Consider the following 26,947-nt stretch of genomic DNA (forward strand, 5'->3'; position numbering starts at 1 on the left):
ATAGCTGGTCTCCCTGTGCTATGTGGATGCTTCCCACCAGCCGATTATTTTACCTTCGCTAGTGTATATATGTCGGTGCTACTCTCACTTCAACCCAGCTTCCCCCTCTTACCCTGTGTCCTCAGGTCCATTCTCTATAACTACATCTTTATTCCTGCCCTGCAACTAGGTTCATCAGTACGGTTTTTTTTTTTAGACTCCATATATATGTGTTAGCACACGGTATTTGTTTTTCTCTTTCTGACTTACTTCACTCTGTATGACAGACTCTAGGTCCATCCACCTCACTACAAATAACTCAATTTCGTTTCATTTTATGGCTGAGTGATATTCCACTGTATATATAAGGGCACATAGTATTTAGATTTTTGGTAATTAGAAGCTACCGTTTTATTCTTATCCCTTTTTGAGGTTTAGTTACTCTTCCTGAATTGTCGAAAAGAGCTCATGACTTTTCCTCTCTCCTTTCCTATGCGTCTTCTTTGTTCCCAGCGCACAGAGTCAGTACAGTTCTTCATTGCAATCTCTCTAGTTTCTGCCTTATTCTCACCACTCCCTCCCCTTTTTCACTATGTGTCTCAAAAACGTCCATTCCTGGGATATATAAGAGCAATGTGTTCTGTTTGGTAACGTGTATGTTGGTTCCCATGTAGTTCAGACAGTAAACACAGAGATTATGTCAAATATAATACTCCAGAGGGCAGGGGTGATAATAATTATGTTTTTATATAACGCAAGTTAAGCGCTTCAACATGTTGTCCATAACATGAATGAATTTAGGTGTGTGGCACAACTTCATACGGGCTGATCCCACTCTTCGGCTCCATCCTTTCATTTTGTAAGGAATAGGAAGAATAAATGAAGGCTTGTCGTATATATGAGTGTGTGGGAGCACGTCTCAATTGTGTTTTAAGAAATAAAATAGGGCTTCCCTGGTGGCGCAGTGGTTGAGAGTCCGCCTGCCGATGCAGGGGACGCGGGTTCGTGCCCCGGTCCGGGAGGATCCCACATGCCGCGGAGCGGCTGGGCCCGTGAGCCATGGCCGCTGAGCCTGCGCGTCCGGAGCCAGTGCTCCGCAGCGGGAGAGACCACAGCAGTGAGAGGCCCGCGTACCGCAAAAAAAAAAAAAAAAGAAAAGAAATAAAATAACCAATTATACTTGGTTTCCCAAAGGATGGGGCCTTGTTGCTAGGCAACGTCTTTATGAAACTCACACTGTGTTAACTAAATACAGCTCCCGAGCAACTTCCAGATACCCTCTGATTTATGAGGTGAGCAGCTGAAACAATTCATTAACATCCCTTTCTTTCCTCTGATTTTTGGGGCAGGTGGGGAGGGGCTGGAGGGCACAGCTGACACGACATACAGATGAGCAGGAGGGTGTCAGCAGGTACCGTCTGAACGGGGGTGTGCCTTTCCATGCCTCCTGCTACCTGCAGGCACCAATTTAAAATTTTGGCTTTAAAACGCGAAGTAATTGGTCCTGCCCGTGTCTCCCCACTTCCTTACGAGTCAGCTAATGAAGCAGTAGCGTCTAGAGGTGCTGTCTGCGTTTGCAAGAGCGTGCGTTTGCAAGAGCGTGCGTGTGTACCCGTGTGTTTAAGAAACATTAAAATAAGTGCTGCTTCTGAGCTTTTCCACAGGTTCTGCTGACTCTTTAGTCAAACTCTTCTCTGCATCAGCAATTTTGTATCCAATTTGGAATATGTGCTGAATATTCTCCACCAAAGATTAGAAGGCAGTCTTGTACAGAATGAATAAAGGCACTGCATAGACCTTTAATAACCTGCATGCTTGCCGTTCCTTCAGAAAAAAGCAGGGCTTCAGCACGCACTCTGCTGCTCAGGAGAGTTTACTCACCAAATTGCCCTTGCGGCTAATGATTGCTATGGAAGATGTTCTGGAAACTTGAGGTGATACCATTTGCTATTAAAAATGCATTTGCTTTGACAGATTGAAATCTTTATTTTGAGACAGTTGATGTGGGTTTTCTGAGCTAACTGTACCCTTGGTTTTGATACTATTTTAAGGAATCAAGTATTTATTCCTTACAGAAAAGAATTAAGAAAATAGCTGTGCCATCTAAGAACTTTAGTTTAGTTTGATAGGCAGTGGGAAAGCAGCTCGCCTGTCTGTTTGGTAAGACTGAAGATGACCATGTAATCAACTTATCCCGCTGAGTCTCCCAGTATTTGAGCTCCTCTGTGATATAGCTGTTGGAATAGGATGTGGATAAATATTAATTAGATATCTAAATGTGCGGAGTAACTTTTCTTTCTTCAGAAAGAATTCTATATAAAGATATATAAGAAATAATTTTATTAAATGTATTTTTCCATTGTACTTAAAATTTGTTTAGAATGTATTTTTTAAACTACCACAGATGGACTACCTCAGGTGACTATTAAGTAGGGGAGTAGATAATGTAGCCAAATAAACTGAGCCTTTGTGGAGACACAAGGACCAGAAAACAAATATCTATTCCAGGTACCAGGGAGGAAGGGTGGAGTCTAAACCTTTCTAGGTAGGGGAAGGTTCAAGAAGATGAGAAGGTTATAAATAAATGGAGAAGGTTCTAAATAAAAGCTCTCAGCCCTTCAGCATGCCAGGAGATATGCATTATGTAGAGATGATCACCATAAAAAAGTAATATTGATTTTTTTTATTGGAAACTAAAGGATTTGTCCAAATGTGGCTCTTTAAATTTCATATGCCAGTGGTTGAATGATTGGTTCCATTGTGGAAGGCAAAAGAGAACTGCTTTTGAAAACTGATAATTTTATTATAAGTATCAGTTAACTGTAAAATGCATTCTTCTTTCAAACAAGCAATCATTGTGAACCTGGTTTATTTAGAGTTCCAACCCCAGACGTACACATGGACCATTTATGTGCTGAAACATGGCAGTCTTCCAGCCCAGCACTCAAGTCTCCACAAACCACATGACTGGTAGTAATGGAGATAGGACCTTGGTTGGCAAAGATAATATTTACCATGTGATGCTGAATTATTTTTCAACAACAAGAATACATAATGTGAGAATGAGAAGAGGTTTTAAAGTTCAGATTCCAAACTATGTCCAAAAAATCATTGAAAGAAGTTAACTTGAGAATTTAGCAGTTTAATAAACTGCAGTCCCTTTTATCTTGACAAATAGTTAGCCTTCGATTTAAAAATTCCAGAATACTCCATTTATTGCAAAGTTTGGGGCCTTTATGCTGTCACAAAATGTCCTTTTTTTGAAGAGCAAGCACAAAACCGAGAGGAGGAAAATGGTGTGTAGGTACAGTAGCAGGCAACACTAACCACTTTTAAAATCTGTCTTTCAGGAAAGAACGGTGACCATTAGAAGACAAACTGTAGGAGGATTTGGATTAAGCATAAAGGTAGCCCGTCTCTCCTGTCTATCCTTACAAAGTCTGTGCCATAACGCCCGCGTTTCTGTGAACTTTAACTTTCTGCAGATTGATAAGTAGACGAGAATGGCTATAGCAAACTCAATATTTGGACTGAGAGGAAATTAAGCAGGCTGTCAAAATCTTGGCCACCTTTTGATTAAGAGATTTTAGAAAAGTATTTGGGAAATTTACCTTACCTGGAATTGAATATAACCCATTACTTTTCTTTATCTGGTTTCATCTAAAATATCAAATATGGCCTTGCGGTGTGCATATCTTTTAACCAGCCAGAGCGGGAAATACTGGTCTGTCAGTGAAAGGAGCCGAACATGTTTTAGGTTCATATAAGGTCTGATAGTAAGTTAAGTATTAGGTCTGTTCCAGTCATCTTTTTCTTTTGTGCAGTTTTCTTTTTTTATTTAAGAAATCAGTAAAATCTCATGTTCCAATGCCAAGTATATAGGATACATTTAAAGTTTTAGCACCTCAATTCTTCTAAAAACAGACCATATCTGTTCTTTTCTAGTTATTATTACATTTCAAAGGGCTTTTCTTTCTGTATATCACTGACTATTAAAGATGTACCACACCTGCACTGTATCATCAATGAAACAAAATATAAATTTTAAAAAAAGGACAGAAAGTTATATAAATATTGAAAAAATTAACTCAATGATTTTAAATGCCCTTTAGAAACCTGTATCTCTGCAGAGATCAATGAAATTTAACTTTATCTTGGTTGTTGGGTTAGGCATTTTGCCTGTGTAGGGTGAAAATCATACATCTCAGGTGTACATTTCATGAAATTTTAACACAGCTTGAGGTACATACACTTGGAAAGTGGAACTCTAAATTTGGTGACTGTCATCTCTATTTGACATTACGAAAATGATTCAGAAAACTGACCAGTGTTGACTGGCAGGGTCTTCGTCAAGTGATGAGAGTATTTACTATATAAAATGTTAGTTTTAAGGTTTATTTTTTCTTTCACTCTGTCTGTCATCAACTAAGGCCAAGGAGATATGTGGACAAATTACAGGATGTGGAAATGATGCTGTGGGAATAAACCAAGAAAGAAGTTTATAGTTCCTGGTCTTTCCATGTTTATTGAGATTGCCATGAAGGGTTTAAAGGTACCACTGAAGATAGTAAATGTCCATGAAGAGAGAACAGGAGCTGAGTGTGAATAAAATCCGTTCACGAGAGCTGCTTTCATTTGACATAAGCACTGACTCTCTTTCTGCGAGTGGAGCCGTATGAATTTCGTGCAGGATGGAAATGTTCTTTTCTTTCTGTTCTATTTCCATTTAGAGTGAAACTCAATAATACGATGTTACTTATTTTTACTGAAATGCCACATTTTAACCTAGACAGTTTTTAAACATTAAGAATTTTGCCAAATAAATCATTTTTGTTTAATATTTACATTACTTCAACCCAAACAAAACTCTTATACATGTAATAAATAGAGTTATTTTTTAAATCAAGTAAGTATATATTTTCCATTCAAAATACTGGCCACAGAAGTAATATTTGAATTGTGATGGGGGCCATATATTAAGAGGTTTGACAAAAAAGAAATTATTTTATAATTCTTATGACACACAAACCAACCAGAAATAAAAACATCAATATTTTTATTTAGAATATTATCCATTCAGCCTGAAGACTTTCCTTTTAGGGTTTTCCATTTTAGGTTTCTCACTACTTACCTCTGACCTTTGCTTTTCTATTTTTAAACTATCTTTCATTCCGTTAGCATATTTCAACATGTGATTATTTGTTTATCATTCATTTATTTATTTTAAATAGCAATACTTTATACCAATCCTTTTTCCCTTTACCCTGTCATATGTAAATTGGATGAACTGTGTTTATCCATTTGCACTATTTTCTTTAGATCTGAGAATTACAATATACATAAGCAACAGTTTAAGAAAGTATTCTAGCCTAAATGCAAAATTCATATTTTGATGCTGACCATTTATTTATCTATCGATTTAGCAAATCTAGTGACTGGCCCTGGGGTGCAATGAGGTGGGATCTAGAGGCATGGCATGCACACATGTCCACCTGGTCCCGCCTGTGTCTCTGAGTCACAGTGCATCCCCAGCCCCATCCATGACCAGCCCTGTCCAGGACCCAGCCCCATCCATGACCTCAGAAAAGAGCAGAGAGGAACTCCGGCCCTCGCTGCTGACCTGACACTCGGCCGTGAGTGGCTTCTGGGGTTTGAGCAGCGTGCTCACTCCTTTCTCAGTCTTCCAGGAATCCTTCCCTTTTACACCATTTTTAGTCTCGTGCTGCTTTTTAGAGCCATTCCCGTATCTGCTGTAACTTTGGATCTTTTCTGACAATTGTTTGGGATGCTTCGTGGCTGTTACCATTACTCAGTCTTCCTTGATTCAAACATCCCTCAGAAATCACAAACTTGGGTGTTTTTCCCCTTGTATTAGTTTTTGTTTTTGTTTGCATGTCATTAAAACACCAAGCTCTTCTAATTACATTTTTAGATTTCAAAAAAAAACATTCTCCAAAAGCTGGACAAAAGAATCACTAAACTTTCCACTTATGATCAACTATTTTTCTGTGTCCTCAGACTGAAGCTGCTCCTAGAAGCGCTCAGGCTCCTGCATCCACCTGGTTTATGTCCTCCTGCATCCACCTGCAGGAATGCCCTCTTCACCTTGATCTGCGCGTGGCCTCTGGCTCTGCTCTACGCGCATCAGTATTCCTGTTGCATTTTCTGGTCCGCTTGTCTGAGCCATCCAGATACTTACCATTTCTAAATATAAATTAATGATCTCCACACTACACCCCAAGTAATCACCAAAGTTTCTCATCAAGGGGTCTAATAGTTTTGCATTTTTGCCCCGTTCTTCTTGTAAGAATTACCATATAATCACCTTAAAGAAAGCTGCCATCTTGACTCCGTGAGACTTTAATTTTTCTTCTGTGTCTCTTAAAATGCAATACCATCCATTCGCACATTATTAAATCATACCTCTGGTCCTTGTCATTAAAAGAATTACCTTTTAGAGAAAGAGTGTTTTGAATATTATTACTAGAAAAATGTTTTGTGGAGTATTTTTCAAAAGACTCAGCTTTTCTTCCCGAAACAATAAGTTATCCACGTCCATCAGGGAAATGTTTGTGATCAAAGGTGATTTCCATCTGGAATCTTTAACTTTGCAGCAATCAAAGTGAAAGTATAAGTACTATTTCCATTAAAATCTTATCATTTATAAACAATAGTTGCTAATATTTATTAACTGCTCTTGAAGTGCCAGATTCTGAGCTAAATACTTTCTATTGTTTCCTCTGGTCTTTAGTGTCCAGAAAGTGGGTAACTGTTGCTGGACCTCTACAGACAGTGGTTAAGTATTAAGAGGTTAAGTAATTTACCTGTTTGTTGTAAGCGGCAGAGCTGGGCCGCAACCCACATCAAAGCTGATGACAGAGTCCTTATTCCCAATAAATACGCTCTATAGCTGTAAAACCTGCACTGAATTATCTCTACGCTCTCTATTTGGAAACACAAATAATGTTTCCTCTCTAAGTTATTCACATTCTGGTTTATTTGAAACTAAAATAAATGGATTGAAATGTCCAGCATCAAGCAAACAATTTCTTAATATCAAGGGTTGGGTATTAATTATATCATATTTACCAAACAAACATATACATCTTCATAGCAGTTGTCATAAATGTCTGTATTTTCATTTATTAGTGATTTCAGGGCAAAAGTCTTTAAATATCAAGTGTTGCTACAAGCACAGGCACATTTGCATTCATTTCCTCATTCTGCCCTGTTCTCATTATTTGAGTCTGATTCTTCTGTTTCCCCCAAAGGTGTGTACAGGGTACATACCTTTGCACCACAGAAATAGGAGGGTAATAAGCAGGTAATAAAGCTTAGCTAGAAGAGTGTGCATTAGTTCCAAGAATCAGGTAAAACCACTGATGAATTATCATTTGAAGGATGATTTTTTAACTTAAATAGCTTATTGAGATGTAATTCACATACCATACAATCTACCCATTTAGAGTGTACAATTCAATGATTTTTATTATATTCACGGATGTGTGCACCCATCACTACAGTCAGTTTTAGAACATTTTCATCCACTGAGGAGAAAACCCATACCGTCAGCATCCGCCTTCTATACCCCATCCCCGGCTCAGGTCTGAGCAACCAGCCGTCTACTTTCCGCCTCTATAGAATTCCCTACTTTGGATTTCCATTTGAAGGCGATCATGACTTATGTGGGAAAGCCAGTAATCTCGCCAGAGCTAGACTGAGTGATTTTGGCAGATAAGCGTGGCATTCAAATGTACAAGGGTATTTGTCCATGTTCTTTCGGATGATATTCCTTTAGGTGCCTCTCCCACACCTGTTGACTGGGCTCTAAACCTTAATTACTGTCTGTTATTATCTGTTCGTAAGTATTTTCCATTCTCTAAATGGATATGTAATGTTGGGGTCTGTGTATCCTTTTCTTTCCAAAGCCCAGAATATGATTGATTGATTGTAATGAAAATATTGAATTGAAAGGATTTATTTGGCAAGATTCCCAGCATTATAAAAACATTCTGGGTTTGATTTAGTGGAATTTCAGAGTTGTACTGGCAAAATCATTGGATAGAGTCATGCACAAAATGCTTTAGATGGGACTTTATATCCTTGTTCCTAGCTAGCTATAAAATTAATTATGCTTTGTAGAAAGGCTATCTCAAAACTGAGTGGTGTGTGTTTTAATATTTTCTGGGATGCACTCTAGAATGTCACCTCACTTTTTCTAATCTCATTTTACCCTGGATCAACAGAGCTCAAGTAATTCATTTATTCTCTAAACCGTGGCCTCAAGCCATACACCCTGGCGGGCCTCAGGATAGGTCAAGGAGAAGATAGTAAAGGAAACCTGCCCTGACGTCAGGCCCTTTACATGCTAGAGGGAAAGCAGACATTGACCAGAGTGTCATGTAGAGAAACGTAAGCCCCAGCCATGATCCAGTGCTATAGAAGTAATCACTGCAGGTAAGGAGAAGCTGAGGAAGGAGCCCTTAGGCTGAACTCCTGGATGTGGCCAGAGTGTATACGAGGTTAAAAGTAAAGGTAAACCGCTCTCCAGGCAGAGGGGACCGTGTATGTAGATGTCCTTGTCAGAATGACGAGGGTCCAGGATAAAGCTTCAGGGGATGCTGAGGGCACATAACAGGATGCTAAGGGGACTTGGCTTTTATTCTGCGTGTAACATGAAGCCTGTCACCTATCTTGAACAGGATGAGTCACATTATTTGATTTCTGTCTGGAAAACTTGGAATATCCCCAATTAGGTTCAGAGCTAAATCTAATTTACTTTAATAGAGCTGGACTGCTCTCACATTTTATTCAATAAATGAAGGCACTGTGGTTTTATGTTCCAATTTTATCCCCTGAGTTTTGTCTTAAAATTAGCTCTCTTAATCAATTAATGAAGTGATCTCCTTAAACTAGCTTAAAAATTCTCTCAGAGCTCCAAATGTCTGATTGAAGAAATAAAGTTAAAAAAAAATACCTTTGGATTCAAACCATTCAAATTTCAGGAGAAATTTTACATATAAAAGGAAAATGTTGATAAAATAGGGGCTAGTTGTATCTTATTATTAAAAGGTATTTGTAAGTCTCAGGTGTTGAGGGAAGAATGGGATTGCTGAGTTGACTCTCAGAAAATCGATATCTCTAGACCAACCCTGAGGAGAGGTTTCCCACCATCCCACCATGGTAACCTGCATTAAAAATCTGAGCACTGAGAAAATCTTTAAATTCAGTAGTGCAAGGACAGAAAACTGTGAGAAGCAAAATCAGTTAAAGGAAAATGCTCTGGTAACAACCACCAACCTGGAGTGACATAAACAGCGTTCTTCTCTGCCCCCAAATATCTGAACCATAATATCTGGATGAGTTTGTTTTCTCTTTCTATCATGTAAAACTTCATCAGTGCTTGATTTATATTAGCTAACCAGCATCTTATTCTAAGAAATGGAGATGTATTCTTAATTTTTTTCCCAGTTTCCAAGGATCTCTAGAAACTATCTGCAACCTTGCACGTTTGATTTCATTGTTCACCGTCTTAGTTTCTCCTTAAGATCATGAGCCTTTTAATGCGCTGTTGGATTCTGTTTGCTAGTATTTTGTTGAGGATTTTTGCATCTACGTTCCTCAGTGATATTGGCCTGTAGTTTTCTTTCTTTGTGACATCTTTGTCTGGTTTTGGTATCAGGGTGTTGGTGGCCTCATAGAATGAGTTTGGGAGTGTTCCTCCCTCTGCTATATTTTAGAAGAGTTTGAGAAGGATAGGTGTTAGCTCTTCTCTAAATGTTCGATAGAATTTGCCTGTGAAGCCATCTGGTCCTGGGCTTTTGTTTGTTGGAAGATTTTTAATCATAGTCTCAATTTCAGTGCTTGTGATTGGTCAGTTTAAATTTTCTATTTCTTCCTGGTTCAGTCTCGGAAGGTTGTGCTTTTCTAAGAATTTTTCCATTTCTTCCAGGTTGTCCATTTTATTGGCATATAGTTGCTTGTAGTAATCTCTCATGATCGTTTGTATTTCTGCAGTGTCAGTTGTTACTTCTCCCTTTTCATTTCTATTCTATTGATTTGAGTCTTCTCCCTTTTTTTCTTGATGAGTCTGGCTAATGGTTTATCAATTTTGTTTATCTTCTCAAAGAACCAGCTTTTAGTTTTATTGATCTTTGCTATCGTTTCCTTCATTTCTTTCTCATTTATTTCTGCTCTGATCTTTATGATTCCTTTCCTTCTGCTAACTTTGGGGTTTTTTTTGTTATTCTTTCTCTAATTGCTTTAGGTGTAAGGTTAGGTTGTTTATCTGAGATGTTTCTTGTTTCTTGAGGTAGGATTGTGTTGCTATAAACTTCCATCTTAGAACTGCTTTTGCTGCATCCCATAGGTTTTGGGCCATCGTGTTTTCATTGTCATTTGTTTCTAGGTATTTTTTGATATCGTCTTTGATTTCATCAGTGATCTCTTGGTTATTTAGTAGTGTATTGTTTAGCCTCCATGTGTTGTTTGTATTTTTTACTGTAATTGATATCTGGTCTCATAGTGTTGTGGTCTGAAAATATACTTGATATGATTTCAGTTGTCTTAAATTTACCAAGGCTTGATTTGTGACCTGAGATATGATCTGTCCTGGAGAATGTTCCAGGAGCACTTGAGAAGAAAGTGTATTCTGTTTTTTTTGGATAGGATGTCCTATAAATATCAATTAAGTCCATCTTGTTTAATGTATCATTTAAATCTTGTGTTTCCTTATTAATTTTCATTTTGGATGATCTGTCCATTGGTGAAAGTGGGGTGTTAAAGTCCCCTACTATGACTGTGTTACTGTCTATTTCCCCTTTTATGGCTGTTAGCATTTGCCTTATGTATTGAGATGTTCCTATGTTGGGTGCATAAATATTTACAATTGTTATATCTTCTTCTTGAATTGATCCCTTGATCATTATGTAGTATCCTTCTTTGTCTCTTGTAATAGTCTTTATTTTAAAGTCTATTTTGTCTGGTATGAGAATTCCTACTCCAGCTTTCTTTTGATTTCCATTTGCATGGAATATCTTTTTCCATCCCCTCACTTTCACTCTGTATGTGTCCCTACGTCTGAGGTGGGTCTCTTGTAGACAGCATATATATGGTTCTTGTTTTTGTATCCATTCAGCCAATCTATGTCTTTTGATGGGAGCATTTAATCAGTTTACATTTAAGGTAACTATCGATATGTATGTTCCTATTACCATCTTCTTCATTGTTATGGGTTTGTTATTGTAGGTCTTTTCTTTCTCTTGTGTTTCCTGCTAGAGAAGTTCCTATAGCATTTGTTGTAAAGCTGGTTTGGTGGTGCTGAATTCTCTTAGCTTTTGCTTATCTGTAAAGGTTTTAATTTCTCCATCTAATCTGAATGAGATCCTTGCTGGGTAGAGTAATCTTGGTTGTAGGTATTTTCCCTTTCATCACTTTAAATATGTCTTGCCACTCCCTTCTGGCTTGCAGAGTTTCTGCTGAAAGATCAGCTGTTAACCTTATGTGGATTCCCTTGTATGTTATTTGTTGTTTTTCCCTTGCTGCTTTTAATATTTTTTGTTTGTATTTAATTTTTGATAGTTTGATTAATATGTGTCTTGGTGTGTTTCTCCTTGGATTTATCCTGGATGGGATTCTCTGTGCTTCCTGGACTTGACTATTTCCTTTCCCATATTAGGGAAGTTTTCAACTATAATCTCTTCAAATATTTTCTCAGTCCCTTTCTTTTTCTCTTCTTCTTCTGGGAACGCTATAATTCAAATGTTGGTGGGTTTAATGTTGTCCCAGGGGTCTCTTAAGACTGTCCTCAATTCTTTTCATTCTTTTTTCTTTATTCTTCTCTACGGTAGTTATTCCCACTATTTTATCTTCCAGGTCACTTATCCGTTTTTCTGCCTCAGTTATTCTGCTATTGATTCCTTCTAGAGAATTTTTAATTTCATTTATTGTGTTGTTCATCATTGTTTGTTTGCTTTTTTGTTCTTCTAGGTCCTTGTTAAATGTTTTTTGTATTTTCTCCATTCTGTTTCCAAGGTTTTGGATTATCTTCACTATCATTACTCTGAATTCTTTTTCAGGTAGACTGCCTATTTCCTCTTCATTTGTTTGGTCTGGTGGGTGTTTACCTTGCTCTTTCATCTGCTGTATGTTTCTCTGTCTTTTTATTTTGCTGAATTTACTGAGTTTGGGGTTTCCTTTTCACAGGCTGCAGGTCCGTAGTTCCCTTTGTTTTTGGTGTCTGCCTCCAGTGGCTAAGGTTGGTTCAGTGGGTTGTGTAGGCTCCTGGTGGAGGGGATTCATGCCTGTGTTCTGGTGGATGAGGCTGGATCTTGTCTTTCTGGTGGGCAGGACCACATCTGGTGGTGTGTTTTGGGGTGTCTGTGACCTTATTATGATTTTAAGCAGCCTCTCTGCTAATGGGACGGGTTGTGTTCCTGTCTTGTCGGTTGTTTGGCACAGGGTGTCAGCACTGTAGCTTGCTGGTTGTTGAATGGAACTGGGTCTTAGCATTGGGATGGAGATCTCTAGGAGAGCTTTCGCCATTTTTATTTTGTGGAGCTGGGAGGTCTCTGGTGGACCAATGTCCTGAACTCGACTCTCCCATCTCAGAGGCACAGGCCTGAGACCCGGCCGTAGCACCAAGACCCTGTCAGCCACGTGGCTCAGAAGAAAAGGGAGAAAAAAAAGAAAGAAAGAGAGAAAGAGAGAGAGAGAGAGAGAGAGAGAGAGGAAGGAAGAGAGAGAGAAAGGAAAAAATAAAATAAAAAGAAATAAAGTTATTAAAATAATTTTAATTATTAAAAATTAAAAAGTAATAAAAGAAAGAAAGAAGAGAACAACCAAACCAAAAAACAAATCCACCAATGATAACAAGCGCTAAAAACTATATTAAAAAAAATCAGACAGAACCCTAGGACAAAGGTAAAAGCAAAGCTATACAGACAAAATCACAGAAAGAAGCATACACACAGACACACTCACAAAAAGTGAAAACTGAAAAAAAAAAAATATATATATATAAAAGGAAGAGAGCAGCCAAATCAATAAAGAAATCTACCAATGATAAGAAGCTCTAAATACTAAACTAAGATAAACATAAAACCAGAAACATATTAGATGCAGAAAGCAAACCCCAAGTCTACAGTTGCTCCCAAAGTCCACCTCCTCAGTTTGGGATGATTCGCTGTCTATTCAGGTATTCCACAGATGCAGGTACATCAGGTTGACTGTCGAGATTTAATCTGCTGCCCCTGAGGCTTCTGGGAGAGATTTCCCTTTCTCTTCTTTGTTCGCACAGCTCCCGGGGTTCAGCTTTGGATTTGGACACGCCTCTGCGTGTAGGTCCCCGGAGGGCGTCTGTTCTTCGCTCAGACGGGACGGGGTTAAAATAGCCGCTGATTCGGGGGCTCTGGCCGGGGGGAGGGAGGGGCACGGAGTGCGGGGTGAGCCTGCGGCGGCAGAGGCCAGCGTGACGTTGCCCCAGCCTGAGGCGTGCCGTGCATTCTCCTGTGGAAGTTGTCCCTGGGTCCCGGGACCCTGGCAGTGGCGGGCTGCACAGGCTCCCCGGAAGCGGGTGTGGAGCTTCTTGGTGGCGGCAGCAGCAGCCTTAGCATCTCATGCCCGTCTCTGGAGTCCGCGCTTTTAGCCGCGGCTCGTGCCCGTCTCTGGAGCTCATTTAGGCGGTGCTCTGAATCCCCTCTCCCTGCGCACCCCAAAACAATGGTCTCTTGCCTCTTCGGCAGGTCCAGGCTTTTCCCCGGACTCCCTCCCGGCTAGCCGTGGTGCACTAACCCCCTGCAGGCTGTGTTCACACCGCCAACCCCAGTCCTCTCCCTGGGATCCGACCGAAGCCTGAGCCTCAGCTCCCAGCCCCGCCCGCCCCGGCGGGTGAGCAGACAGGCCTCTCGGGCTGGTGAGTGCTGGTCGGCACCGATCCTCTGTGCGGGCATCTCTCTGCTTTGCCCTCCGCGCCCCTGTTGCTGCGCTCTCCTCTGCGGCTCCGAAGGTTCCCCCCTCCGCTGCCCGCAGTCTCCACCAGTGAAGGGGCTTCTAGTGTGTGGAAACCTTTCCTCCTTCACGGCACCCTCCCAGAGGTGCAGGTCCCGTCCCTATTCTTTTGTCTCTGTTTTTTCTTTTTTCTTTTGCCCTCCCCAGGTATGTGGGGAGTTTCTTGCCTTTTGGGAAGTCTGAGGTCTTCTGCCAGCATTCAGTAGGTGATCTGTAGGAGTTGTTCCACATGTAGATGTATTTCTGGTGTATCTGTGGGGAGGAAGGTGATCTCCACGTCTTACTCCTCTGTGGTCTTGAAGGTCTCCCTCTGCAAAGTACTTTAAAGAATGAACAATTTTACAGGACTTCCCTGGTGGTCCAGTGGTTAAGATTTGCCTTCCAATGCAGGGGGTGTGGGTTCAATCCCTAGTCAGGGAGCTAAGATCCCACATGCCTCGGGGCCCAAAGCACAAAACACAAAACAGAAGCGGTATTGTAACAAATTCAATAAAGACTTTAAAAATGGTCCACATCAAAAAAATCTTTAAAAAATTGTTTAAAAAAAAAAGAATGAACAATTTTAGGTCTGGAAAGGTTTTAGACTTCATTTATTCATTCACTCAACAAACATTTCAAAGCTTAAAAAAGAATGATTATTCCAGGCACTGACATTACATCAATGCAGGAAACAAATAACCAAAATAAATAAATAAATGTGTTGTGCTTGTGGAACTTGCTTTGTGGTTAGGCGAAAGAAAACAAATAATGTATGTAGGAAAGGTGTGAGATTGTAGTAGGTAAGAAGCTAATAAGTATAAGGGGGAAAGATAAAACAGAATGCAGGGGTTGGGAACTTGGGACCCTGACTGGTAAACATGAAGGGCTTGGATTCTGCTCCGGGTTTACTGTGCTAAGGAAGCACTCCTTCTGTACTGCACCCTGAGTCCCAGTCCTGTGCTTTGATCAGATGAGAGGTTGTCTTGGACAGGATCAGGGCTTGTTATGGACACAAACACAAATGCAAGAGCAGAATCAGAAGCCAAGGAAGCTTATGCCAGAGACCTTCTGCACAAACTTAGTGAGGGTGGGTGGGTGAATGTCAGGTTGGTGGGAAATGGTGAGAACAGGAGATTCAGGGGTGGGTTTGAATTTCACCCTGGGTAAGACAGTTTTCAGTATTTTATTTATCACGTCTCTTCTTAATATCCCAGAAGTAGAAAGGACTACTTGCCAAGAAAAGCTTGAAAGCCACTGCTGTTCTCTACAACTACTGCCTATCTTATATTTAAATATATTGACAACTCAGTGCTAAAAATGGACATTCATGGGAAAAAATGTCTTGTCTAAAATAATTTTTGTCCTTGAAGGAAAAAAGGCTTAGGAGGTTTACTTATTCTGAAGCTACAGAAACCCCATGGAAATTTAGATTATCTTTTCAACTACCCATGTTAAAAGTGCTGTACTTGTTTTCTACATGAAGTCTTATTCTTTGATGCACTTACTTGAGTTTTCAACTATTGCTTTCAACCTTCTCAAATCTGTTATATAAAAACCATAAGTTTATGCAGTTACTTCAGGGAGTTATTTTATTTCCGTCCACATAAGTTTAGCTTACTTATTTTTCTTTATTTTTTTCTATCTTATTTGGTCAATTAGACAAAGCACTGTTGCCATATTCTTGTCAGTTTACTGTATTCTGTTAATTGTTTAGTATGCACTTTCACACAAAGAGGAATATAATGACCCTTCCCCATCAGGCATATACACAGTCTGTTTTTTGGTACCAGTTTGTGTATGTAGTTTCTCCAGCCATGCAGCATCCAAAGGGGCCCTTGCTTGGTCCCCAGCATAGAACAACTCAGCCAGATAATGGAAATACATCATTATCTACTGTTTGGAGCCCTAAGTATGAATTTCTACAATGGGCAGCACTGCTACACATTGGAGGAAATGCCTTCTTAAGGGCTCACCAATCTTAATTTTAAAAATTGACATTTTCAAAGTCAACTGCTATTAATTATTGCATGTCACAGAGAAATTCTAAACAGATAAGTTTCTTGGGAGGACAATCTATTTGGTAGAAAAATTCCAGGGGTCTATTTTAATTCTATTTGGTGTCTATTCACATGCTGTTCATAACTTGTATAGTTTCCTAACTAAAGGCTGTGTATTTAATTTTTTGAGATTAAAAAGCACGATATATGATTTTCTCTTTTCAGGGGGGAGCGGAACATAACATTCCAGTTGTCATTTCAAAAATCTCCAAGGAGCAAAGAGGTAAAGTGTTAAGAGGGCTGTCCTGTGAGTCCCTGTCACTGAGGAAAAAGACAATAGTTAGAATCATAAATTCGTATATGGGACTGACCAGCCAGGGTCCCATGACCAGGCAACAGGTGACGGTTCTGACTGCCGAGTCCAAGTCCTTTACCCGCCCGGCGGGCAGGGAGGGAAGACAGTAGAGCAGGTGGCTGTGTGTGAGCCAGAGACTGCATGACTGCACAGTGTCTCATTAACAAGGAAGTGTAGAAACGCTCTGATGCTTGCAAGTCTCATCAGTTACAGGCAACTCCAGTTATATATATATTTTTTCAGTTTTCATATGCAATTTAACTCAGCCCTTCATATGAAATTTCATCCAGGAAAAACTCTGAGGATGTAAACCAACTGTTACAATGACCGAAATCACTGAGACAGCCTAGTGTTTAAAAAGAAACGGGGAGCTGGTTCCATTGCTGACGGAGTGAATGTCTAGCTCTAAACGTTTTCATAGATGCCTTAATGCTCTCATAAGAACGTGAGAACATTTAGTCCTCCATCCAGAAGTGTGGCCAATTTCTGGCAACTAAGATCTGAAATGATAGAATGAAATGGAACTATCACAGCATGTGTTCCAATTCAGCTCATGTTTCAATCATAGGAGTTGAATCGTGATTGTTTTTGCATTTCTATTACCTGTGGATCTTTTAAGATGCTACCCATATAAAACATTTCATTTTTTCCCTTTTATCAGTTTTGACTTTATTTAATTAAACACTCTTTCATCTGTGTGAAGGAAGTAGACGATGCCTAATCAATTGTCCTTCTCCATTCACAGCCGAGCTCTCAGGACTGCTCTTCATTGGGGACGCAATTCTGCAGGTATACACCTTACCATTATTTTCCATGTGCAACCAAAACATAAGGTCAATTCACAATATACCACATGAAGCCGTGTCTCTCTTTCCATTGCAGATAAACGGGATTAATGTGAGGAAATGCAGACATGAAGAAGTGGTGAGTTTTCTTTACTTTTTCCTAATATCATAATTTTCCCCATGTGCAAATGAGGATTTAGGGCATTGCTAAAAACTTTTCATTTTATTCATTAGGAAATATGACGCTGGTCCAGTGTGCTGTCAGACTTTCGGATAATCTCTTACTTGGTATTTGGGGGTTTTTTTTGTATATTAGAAACAGATCAGTGAGTATCACTAAGAAAAAAATGTAATTCAAAGAAATACAGCTGTTTGCTATGTTTTCCAGTTTTTCAGTTAATTCCTACTAGTCCGTGCCCACTAAGTGCATCTCTAGGTGAAATATATCTCTAAATCTTTGCAAATGTTTAGAAGCTTATAAACAAAAAAATTTATGTTTGTAAAATTTCATCTAGTAGCTGGGGCAATGGGAAGAGCATGTAAAGACCGTGTGTGTGTGTGTGTGAGAGAGAGAGAGAGACAGAGAGAGAGACAGAGAGACAGAGACAGAGACGACATTTAGAGACACTTCATCTCAAGGTTCACAGGTTCAGCTCACTAGACAGCTACACAGAAAGATCAGCAGTGTTTACTGTGGTATTTTCTTGGATGTTGGTAATGTGCAGATGTGAAGCCCGGCTTCAGATCCTTGAATTCACTCAGCTTATGTGACCCAGGAATTTGTATTTTAACAACGGGCCCAGCAGTTTCACTGTCAGCGGCCTCTAATCTACACCTTGGGAGAAGCTGGAAGGTTGAGCAGCTTCTGTGGAGCTGAGGGAGGACATAAAAAATGATGCAGAAAAGTGATGCAGGCCGGTGTCAGGCGTTTGGGAAATGTTTTTCACAGCTAATTTAATAACATTCATAGAACCTTCACTGAATCCCCACATCAGCTCACAAGGGAAGGGAGAGAGGAGAAAATACGCCTAAAGGTTTGTACTCAGGGGTCAAACAAAATGAAAATACCGTAAACCTTCGGCTTCTCGCGGCTCCAGTTCACTTGGTTTGTGAAGACGTTGCCCTGCTACAATTTGGAGAAAACTCTTCTGCTATATTTACATATTTCAGGCCTCAAAGAGGCAACTCCGAGCATCTGAAAAGCCCCAGCTCCACAAGCAGAGCTGTTGGAGAGCGCTCTCTGTGGGACAGGCAAGTGCGTCCATACTCATCGCTCAGTTTTTCTCTCAAAAATCCTACTTGAGTTTTGAAAAATCAGCCCGTGGTGAACCTCGCATAAAATATACGTACTTCAGGTCTCAGGCTTATGTCAAAGAGGTACAGGGAAAAGCAATACTTGAGAACAGAGTTTTAGACAAATGAGAAGCAGCACATCACAGACTACTCGGTTCTGAATATACACAGATTTCAAATACAGCCCTGTAAGCAAAGATATTTTAACTTTAGTCTTTTTTCAAAAGTACAACGTGATTTTAAATTCATTGTCCAGGGAGCAAAAACAAGTGCATTCTCTTCCAAAACCGCACACTGTTCCATGGAGTCCTGTTTGCAGTTTGCCCTTCAGAGGCAAGGAGCAGGCTTGCACTTACTGTGATGAGGCTTTGATTAAACAGATCCGCGGCATGAAAGATGAGAATGCGCTAATCACGCCGCTTCCCAATGGTGTTCCTTCTGTTTCAAAGAGGGATTTAAGATTGTATCGCAAATTGCACGTGGCCCTTCACAACAAACTTTTACTCTTTTGAGAGGTTTAAGCATATCAGCTTTGAAGTGTAGGTAGTGATATTCTTATTTGCTTCCCATCTTTCACTTTGCAGCAGTGATTAGGTGCTTTTGTCTTCACTGCTAATTATCTAAGCAAACAGACTGACTTATACCTCAGTGGGACTGAGATATTAATTAAATGTTTAAGAAGGGACTTATATGGGCAGAAAAGGTCGCCGCAAGCTCAGAGGTGCGGATGGTTTTAAGTACCATGCTGACGGGCCGCATTCCTCATTCCAGGTCAGGGCCCCCAGAGGCCCAGATTCAGAAAGCAGCCTCGGAAGGTATGACGATAGGCTGTTTGTGCCTGTGACTTTCTCTTATTCGCCTACACTATTCACTGCCACGGTTAGAAGTCTGCGTCATTCGCAGATGCCGTCAAGGGTGTGTAGCCGTAGCTTCTGTGCTGGAGCTAGCTACAGGCTTGATCTGTGTGGCCGGGGATCCCTGCTCCCCGCTTGGGCACTCAGTGGACTGTTGTTAACGGATTCTTCAGCTAAATAACTAGAATTAGGCCATCACAGCACCTGCATCTGTATGTTTCTCATGTCTGGGTGTGCGATCATCAATTCTGGGCTTCACCCACACCACCCCGGCCATTCTTCTTGCTAGAAGATTGCTAAGGAAGAAAAGCTACCAGTTTCCTGACCAAGAAAGATTAGAGCAGGTGCCAGCTTTGAGATCGAAAAAGAGTTTCATCTGTTTTTTGTTTTTATGGTCTTATTGATAGAAAACATTAGATAATTAGAACTGCAAACAACCATCACCCTGATTCTGAATTTGTGACTTTGAACCAAACTCTAAAATTGTGTAATTTTTACAGGAGCAGAATGAATAGCTTTAACTTACATAAGTTAAGTTACATACTTTAACTTATGTAAGTTAAAATGATATATTCATGCAATGAAAACAAATTTTGATAAAAGGAATAAAAAATGTAGTTTAATAACATTTTAGTTGTTATGATATATGCTTAACTTAATTCAAAATTTCCATTGGAATTTTCTTTTTTAGCTTAGATGAATCAGAAAATAAAATTACAAGAGTTACATTATCTCATCTGAAAATGAGGCATTGTTTTATATATTGGAACCATTTCAGAGATTTTATGAGTCATCAAGGAACATATTTAGATGCGATTTGGGAACATAAAGCATTTGAGATCTTGGCAAAATGCTTAAACTGTCATTGAGTGACATATCATGTTTCACCTAACTGCTAACAATTCTCAATTGGTTTTCAGTTTGGAAATAGGTTTTGGGGTCTAATGGATTAAGATTTTCCTCCAGAATTCTGACTGCAGTGAACTCTTTTTCTTTGAATTAACTACCACAGAGGAAAGCCATACATGAAATCACTTGACTTTTAATATTTCCCACCGGTTTGGGAAGGGTGTTAAATATTGTTTATTGTATCTCTGATTTTAAAAAGTAATAAAATATCTAGAACTTGCCTAATTTACATCCTTAGATTCTCATTAACACCCTTAGGAGTTCCTTCTCTGCTGGACCCACAGGTCTGTCCCCTAATTAGGCTATGCATAGAGACAGCACAGGTGACAAGTTCCTTAACTGCATGCTCTTTACTCCTGGCTACTGATTCCCATCACATCCCTATTTGTTGTCTTACACACACTAAAGACCCTCTTCGCAGCGCCCTCGATAATGAGACAAAGCCAGGCCAGATAAACCCCTTCCTTAGTGGAGCACGAGCCAGTTCCCACCCAGAGGAATCGGCAGGGAGGACACACAGCAGAAAGCCCAGGTGGACCCTGTTACAGAGAAGAGGAAGTGACCGGCGGGTAGAGACAGGCGTGTGGACATCACCACACCCCAGCAAAGACGCTTTCCAGTCACTCTCCTGCCCCGCAGATCAGAGTGAGGAGGGGAAGTGTGTGTCATCCAGGTTCTGCAGTTCTCACAGAGCTGACATTTTACTTTCAGAATGATCAGACAGAAAGGCAAGGAGAAGAAAGTGTGTGCGGATGGAAATGTGAACACCTAAGTTAGCATTTGTGTTACAGGTATTTTCCAGCTGTCTCATGGTCATAAAGGGCCTGCATTTCTCTGACTCTCATTTTTTATCTGAAAGATGAAGCGTTTGAGCTCGATCACTCTTGATGTGTTTGGCAGCCCACTCATGAGAAAGTGCCTGGAAACGTGTGTTTTTTCTCTTTTTCAATTTTAATAGACTTTATCTTCTAGAAGCCTTCTAGGTTTACAAAATAATTGTGCAGAAAGTTTTCTCCCCATCTTGTCTCACACAGAGTATCCTCTTACTAAGATCACAGGCTGCTGTCGACATTTCTTACAGTTGGTGAACCCCTACTGATGCATCACTTGTTTTTTAACATCTTTATTGGAGTATAATTGCTTTCCAGTGGTGTCTTAGTTTCTGCTGTGTAACAAAGTGAACCAGCTATACGCATACATATATCCCCGTATCCCTTCCCTCTTGCGTCTCCCTCCCACCCTCCCTATCCCACCCCTCTAGGCGGACACAAAGCACCGAGCTGATCTCCCTGTGCTGTGCGGCTGCTTCCCACTAGCTATCGATTTTACACGTGGTAGTGTATATAAGTCCATGCCACTCTCTCACTTCGTCCCAGCTTATCCTTCCCCCTCCCCATGTCTTTAGGTCCATTCTCTACATCTACGTCTTTATTCCCGTCTTGTCCCTAGCTTCTTCAGAACCTTTTTTTTTTTTTTTAAGATTCCATATATGTGTTAGCCTACGGTATTTGTTTTTCTCTTTCTGACTTACTTCACTCTGTATGACAGTCTCTAGGTCCAGCCACCTCACTACAAATAACTCAATTTCGTTTCTTTTTATGGCTGAGTAATATTCCATTGTATATATGTGCCACATCTTCTTTATCCATTCATCTGTTGATGGACACTTAGGTTGCTTCCATTTCCTGACTATTGTAAATAGAGCTGCAGTGAACATTGTGGTACCTGACTCTTTTTGAATTATGGTTTTCTCAGGGTATATGCCCAGTAGTGGGATTGCTGGGTCGTATGGTAATTCTATTTTTAGTTTCCACACCCAGTTTTCCCCATTATTAACATCCCACATTGTTACATTACATTTCTTACAAGGAATAAACCAGTACTGATACATTATTATTAACAAAAGTCTATACTTTATTCAAATTTCTTTAGTTTTTACCTAATACTTCTTTTCCTGTCCCAGGATCACATCTGGATTACACATCACATGTAATTATGTCTCCTTTGGCTCCTCTGGGCTGTAATAGTTTCTAGGACTTCTTTTTTGATAACTGTTACACTTTTGAGGGGGACTGGTCAGGTATTTTGCAGGCTGAATCTCGATTTGGAATTTTCCGATTTTTTTTGTGATTAGACTGGGCTTACGTGTGTTGGGAGGAAGATGACAGAGGCACGGTGCTGGTCTTATCATGTCTTGTCACGTGTACCTGCCGTCATGACTGCATCACCAGCACCTGGATGAGGAAGAGTCTGCCAGGTTTCTTTTTTTTTGCAGTACGCGGGCCTCTCACTGTTGTGGCCTCTCCCGTTGCAGGGCACAGGCTCCGGACGCGCAAGCTCCGGACAGGCCCAGCCGCTCCGCGGCACATGGGATCTTCCCGGACCGGGGCACGAACTCGTGTCCCCTGCATCGTCAGGCGGACTCTCAACCACTGCGCCACCAGGGAAGCCCGTCTGCCAGGTTTCTTACTCTGTGGTTCTTGTTCCCTTTCCATGCTGTGCTCCTTGGAAGGAGCTCCCACACTTAGTGGGGAATATGCTCTACCTCCACAGGGGTGGACTCTCTGCATACATTCCCTGGAATTCTGCTACGTAGGAGATTTGTCTGTTTACCTCAATTTTTCAGATTTCTTCAGTCATTTTGACAGATCAGTGTGGATTGTGGATACTTCTTTTATACTCTGGGCTGTAAGCTCTTCCAGTTGGTTTTACTGTTGCTTTGAAAAGTCCTTGCGATTTTTTTTTTTTTTTTTTTTTTTTTTGGAGCACTTTCTCAGTTTCTGGTGCTAAAAGGTGTTTCAGGCTCATCTTGTACATTTCCTGCCAGTCCAAGAATCAGCAATTCCTCCCAGAGGCCCTGCTTCGCTTTGTTAGAGAATCTTTGAGAAACTACATTCTGGGAGCTGGTGTGCTCATTGCTTGTGGAGTAGCTGTGTCTTCTAGGCCCCTCAGCTCACAGAACAGGAGGTGTGTGTGTGTGTGTGTGTGTGTGTGTGTACTGAATTGCTCACATACCTACTCTGTACCTACATTAAGCTAAATGTGAGTTTACGTGGCTGCCGCTAAGGGAACCCGTCATCACACAGACAGTCCTAGCCTCCTCCCCTTGCTTATGTGTAGCCTCCCACCAACAGATGCTACACCATCTGCCATCTGCTTGTTTAACTGTTCTAATCCAGTACGTACAGCAGGATCAGGACAGTTAATCCACTCCCTAGTGGGAAGGCTTGACTAGGTAGAGGATTGACGTACTGTTCTTTTTTGCCTTTAGTCTTGCAGATTTCATTAACTTCCAGATTCACTTAGGTCAGTTCCACTTTCCTAAGCCCTTCAGTGAGGTTGTTTCAGGTGTTTGTAATACATTCAGACTCTCTTGTCATATCCTGCATTCAATTGTGATATCCCTTAACCTCCAAAATGATTTTTTTTAAAGATTTGCACACATTAAGGCTCACTCACCTTTTAGCTGCAGATTCTACAGGTTTTGACAAGTGCATAATACCATGTAGCCACCATATGGTGTCCTACAGAAGAGTTTCACTGCCCTAAGAAAATCCTCTTCAGCTATTTCCTCCCCACATCATGGTCCTCTACAAATGACCATTCCACTGTCTGTATAGTTTTGCCTTTATCAGAATGTCATATAATTGAAATCGTAGAGAATGTAGCCTTTTCAGAATGGCTTCTTTCACTTAGCAACGTGCATTTAAGAATGATTCATGTCTTTTAGCTCTTGATAATTTATTTCTTTTTGAGCACTGAATAATATTTCATGGTCCAGACAATGGAATATTAAGCAACTTCACTACAGTTTTTTAAAAAATCTATTTATCTATTGAAGGACATTGTGCTTACTTCCAGTTCGTGGTGATTATGAATAAAGCTGTTATAAATATTTGCAAGCAGGTTTTTGCATGGACATAAGTTTTAAATAAATTGAGTATAACTTAGGAAGTGTATTGCTGAATTATACGGTAAGATCATAGTTAGTTTACAAGAAGCTGCCAACCTGTCTCCCAAAACGGCAGTACCATTTTGCACATCCACTAGCAATAAAGGAGAGTTCCCGTTGCTCTGCATCCTTACCAGCAGTTGGTACTTTCAGTTTTGTGGATTTGAACCACGTGTACGGTGGTATCTCATTGCTATTTTAATTTACAATTCCTTAATGACAGATGACGTTGGGCATATGTTCATATGCTTATTTTCCCTCTTTGTATTTTCTTTGGTGATGTCTATTCACATACCTTGCCTATTTTTAAATTCAGTTGTTGGTTTTCATATTGTTGAACTTAACAAAGTTCTTTATATATATATTGGAGATAGCTCCTCGTTTGTATTGGCTACCACATCAAATATATGTTTTAAAAATATTTTCTCCCTCTCTGTGGATGGGTTGCCTTTTAATTTTCTTTAAAAGTATACTTTGCAGAACAGAACTTTTTTTTTCTCTTTATTAATTTTATTTATTTATTTATTTTGACTGTGTTGGGTCTTCTTTGCTGTGTGCGGGCTTTCTCTAGCTGCGGTGAGCGGGGGCTAGACCGTGCACGGGCCTCTCATTGAGGTGGCTTCTCTTGTTGTGGAGCACAGACTCCAATAGTTGCAGCACACGGGCTCATTAGTTGTGGCACATGGACCTAGTTTCTCCACGGCATGTGGGATCTTCCCGGACCAGGGCTTGAACCCGTGTCCCCTGCACTGGCAGGCAGATTCTTAACCACTGTGCTACCAGGGAAGCCCAGAACAGAACTTTTTAATTGTAATAAAGTCCAACGCATGAATTATTTCATGGCCATAAAGATGGCTTTATTTCCTTAAGTCAATGTAACTTTATTTTTTCATTATTGTCATATTGCAGTAGCCTGGACTTCCAGCATAACTTGAATATTCATTGTGAGAAAATATGTCCTTTCCTTGTTCCTGGTCTCAGTGGGAACGGGTCTGTTTCTCATCATTAAGTGTGATATTAGCTGTGGGTGTTTTGTAGACGTTCTTTATCAAGTTGAAGAAGTTCCCCTGTATTCCTACTTTGCAGGCAGTTTTAATCATGGATGTATGTTGAGTTCTTTCAAGTGCTTTTTCTGCATCATTTGATATGACCATACTTGTTTTGTTCTTTAAACATTTGATGCATAGATTACATTGATTGAATTTACAACATTGAATCGTCCTTGCTTACCTGGAATAAGCCCACCTGGTTGTGATGTATAATCCCTTTTATACATTGCTGGGTTTGATGTGCTAGTAACTTTTGAAGGTCAGTGCATAAATTCTGATAAGATATATTGGTCTTAATTTTGTTTTTCTGTAATGTTTTTAAAATCGTTTTTGGTATTAGGATAATGCTGGCATAAAAGAATGACTTAGAAAGTGTTGCCTCTGCCTCTATATTCTAGACAAGACTGTGGAGGATTGGTTCCGTTCCTTCATTAAATATGTGACAGAACACACCAGGAGAACTTTCTAGTTTAGGTGGTTTTTTGGGTTCAATTTATTTAATACATATAGGCCATTTCAGAATATCGATTTCTCCTTGTGTGAGTTTTAGTAGTTGTGTCTTTCAAAGAATTGATCCGTGTCACCGAGGTTATCAAAGCTGTGGGCATAGAGTTGTTTGTAGTATTCTACTATGAGCCTTTTCTTAATGTCCATGGGATCAATAGTGATGACCCCTCTTTCATTTCCAATATTGGTGATTTGTATCTTCTCTATTTCTTGATTAATCTGGTTAGAGGTTTATCAATTTTTATTTATCACTTCAAAGGGCAGGTGTTTAGTGTCATTGACTTTTCTCTGTTGTTTTTGTTTGTTTGTTTTCCATTTCACTAATTTCCTGTGTGACTTTATTATTTGTTTTCTTCTTTGTGCTTTGGGCTTTGACTGCTCCACTTTTTCTATCTCCTATAGTAGAAGCTTAGATCATTGACTTTAATCATCTTTTTGAATGTATGTATTTAATGGCATAAATTTTTCTCTAAGCACAGCTTCCCACAAATTTTGAAGAGTTCTATTTCATTTTTATTTAGTTCAAAGTATTTGTAAATTTCTCTCCAAACTTCTTCTTTGACTCCTGTGTTATGTAGAAAGGTATTCTCCAAATATTTGGGGGACTTTCAAGCTATCTTTCTGGTGCTGACTGCTAGTTTAAATTCCTTGTTGTCTGGGGGCATAATTTGTATGATTTGTATTCTTTTTGATTTGTTAAGTTTTGTGTCTGGCCTAGAATCTGGTCTATCTTTGTGAATTTTCCATATAAGCGTGGGAGGAATATGCATTTTGCTGTTTTTGGACAGAGTGTTCTGCGAAAGATAGGAGTCCCTCCTTATCTGCAGTTTCACTTTACATGGCATCAGTGACCCAAGGTCAACCACAGTCCAAAAATATTAACTAAAAGATTCCAGAAATAAGCAATTCCTAGGTTTTCAACCACGCGTCATTCTGAGGACGGTGATGAAATCTCGCTATGTCAGCTCCGTCCTCATAGGACGGGAATCATCCCTCCATCCGTGTTCCACTTCAGTCACTCCGCAGTCGCGGGGGTAGCAGGCCGACTCCCGGGGTCACAGTGCTTGTGTTCAGGCGACCTTTCTCCTACGTGATAATGGCCCAAAGGGCACGAAGAATGATGCTGGCAGTTCGGATACGCCAAAGAGAAGCTGTGAAGTGCTTCCTTTAGGTGAAAAGGTGAAAGTTCTCAACCTCATAGAGGGCGGTAAGGACTCTCCCACTCATGAACCTGTGAAGAGGGAAAAGGAACCGTGTGCTCCCTGTGCTGCTGCGTCTGGA

At 40.2% G+C, this 26,947-nt stretch overlaps 1 protein-coding gene across 2 annotated transcripts in view; it reads left to right on the forward strand.

Annotated features, from left to right (window-relative positions):
* SNTG1 (syntrophin gamma 1) overlaps positions 1–26,947 on the forward strand; it is a 473,934-nt gene that overhangs the window by 291,091 nt on the left and 155,896 nt on the right. For both annotated transcript variants that reach the window (XM_004275023.3, XM_049700609.1), the window contains exons 5-8: positions 3,330–3,386; positions 16,188–16,245; positions 17,063–17,106; positions 17,200–17,241. In XM_004275023.3, coding sequence (XP_004275071.1) covers positions 3,330–3,386; positions 16,188–16,245; positions 17,063–17,106; positions 17,200–17,241 — 201 coding nt within the window. The remainder of the gene's footprint in view (positions 1–3,329; positions 3,387–16,187; positions 16,246–17,062; positions 17,107–17,199; positions 17,242–26,947) is intronic.

The sequence above is a fragment of the Orcinus orca genome, chromosome 17 (assembly GCF_937001465.1).
Source record: "Orcinus orca chromosome 17, mOrcOrc1.1, whole genome shotgun sequence".
NCBI lineage: Eukaryota > Metazoa > Chordata > Mammalia > Artiodactyla > Delphinidae > Orcinus > Orcinus orca.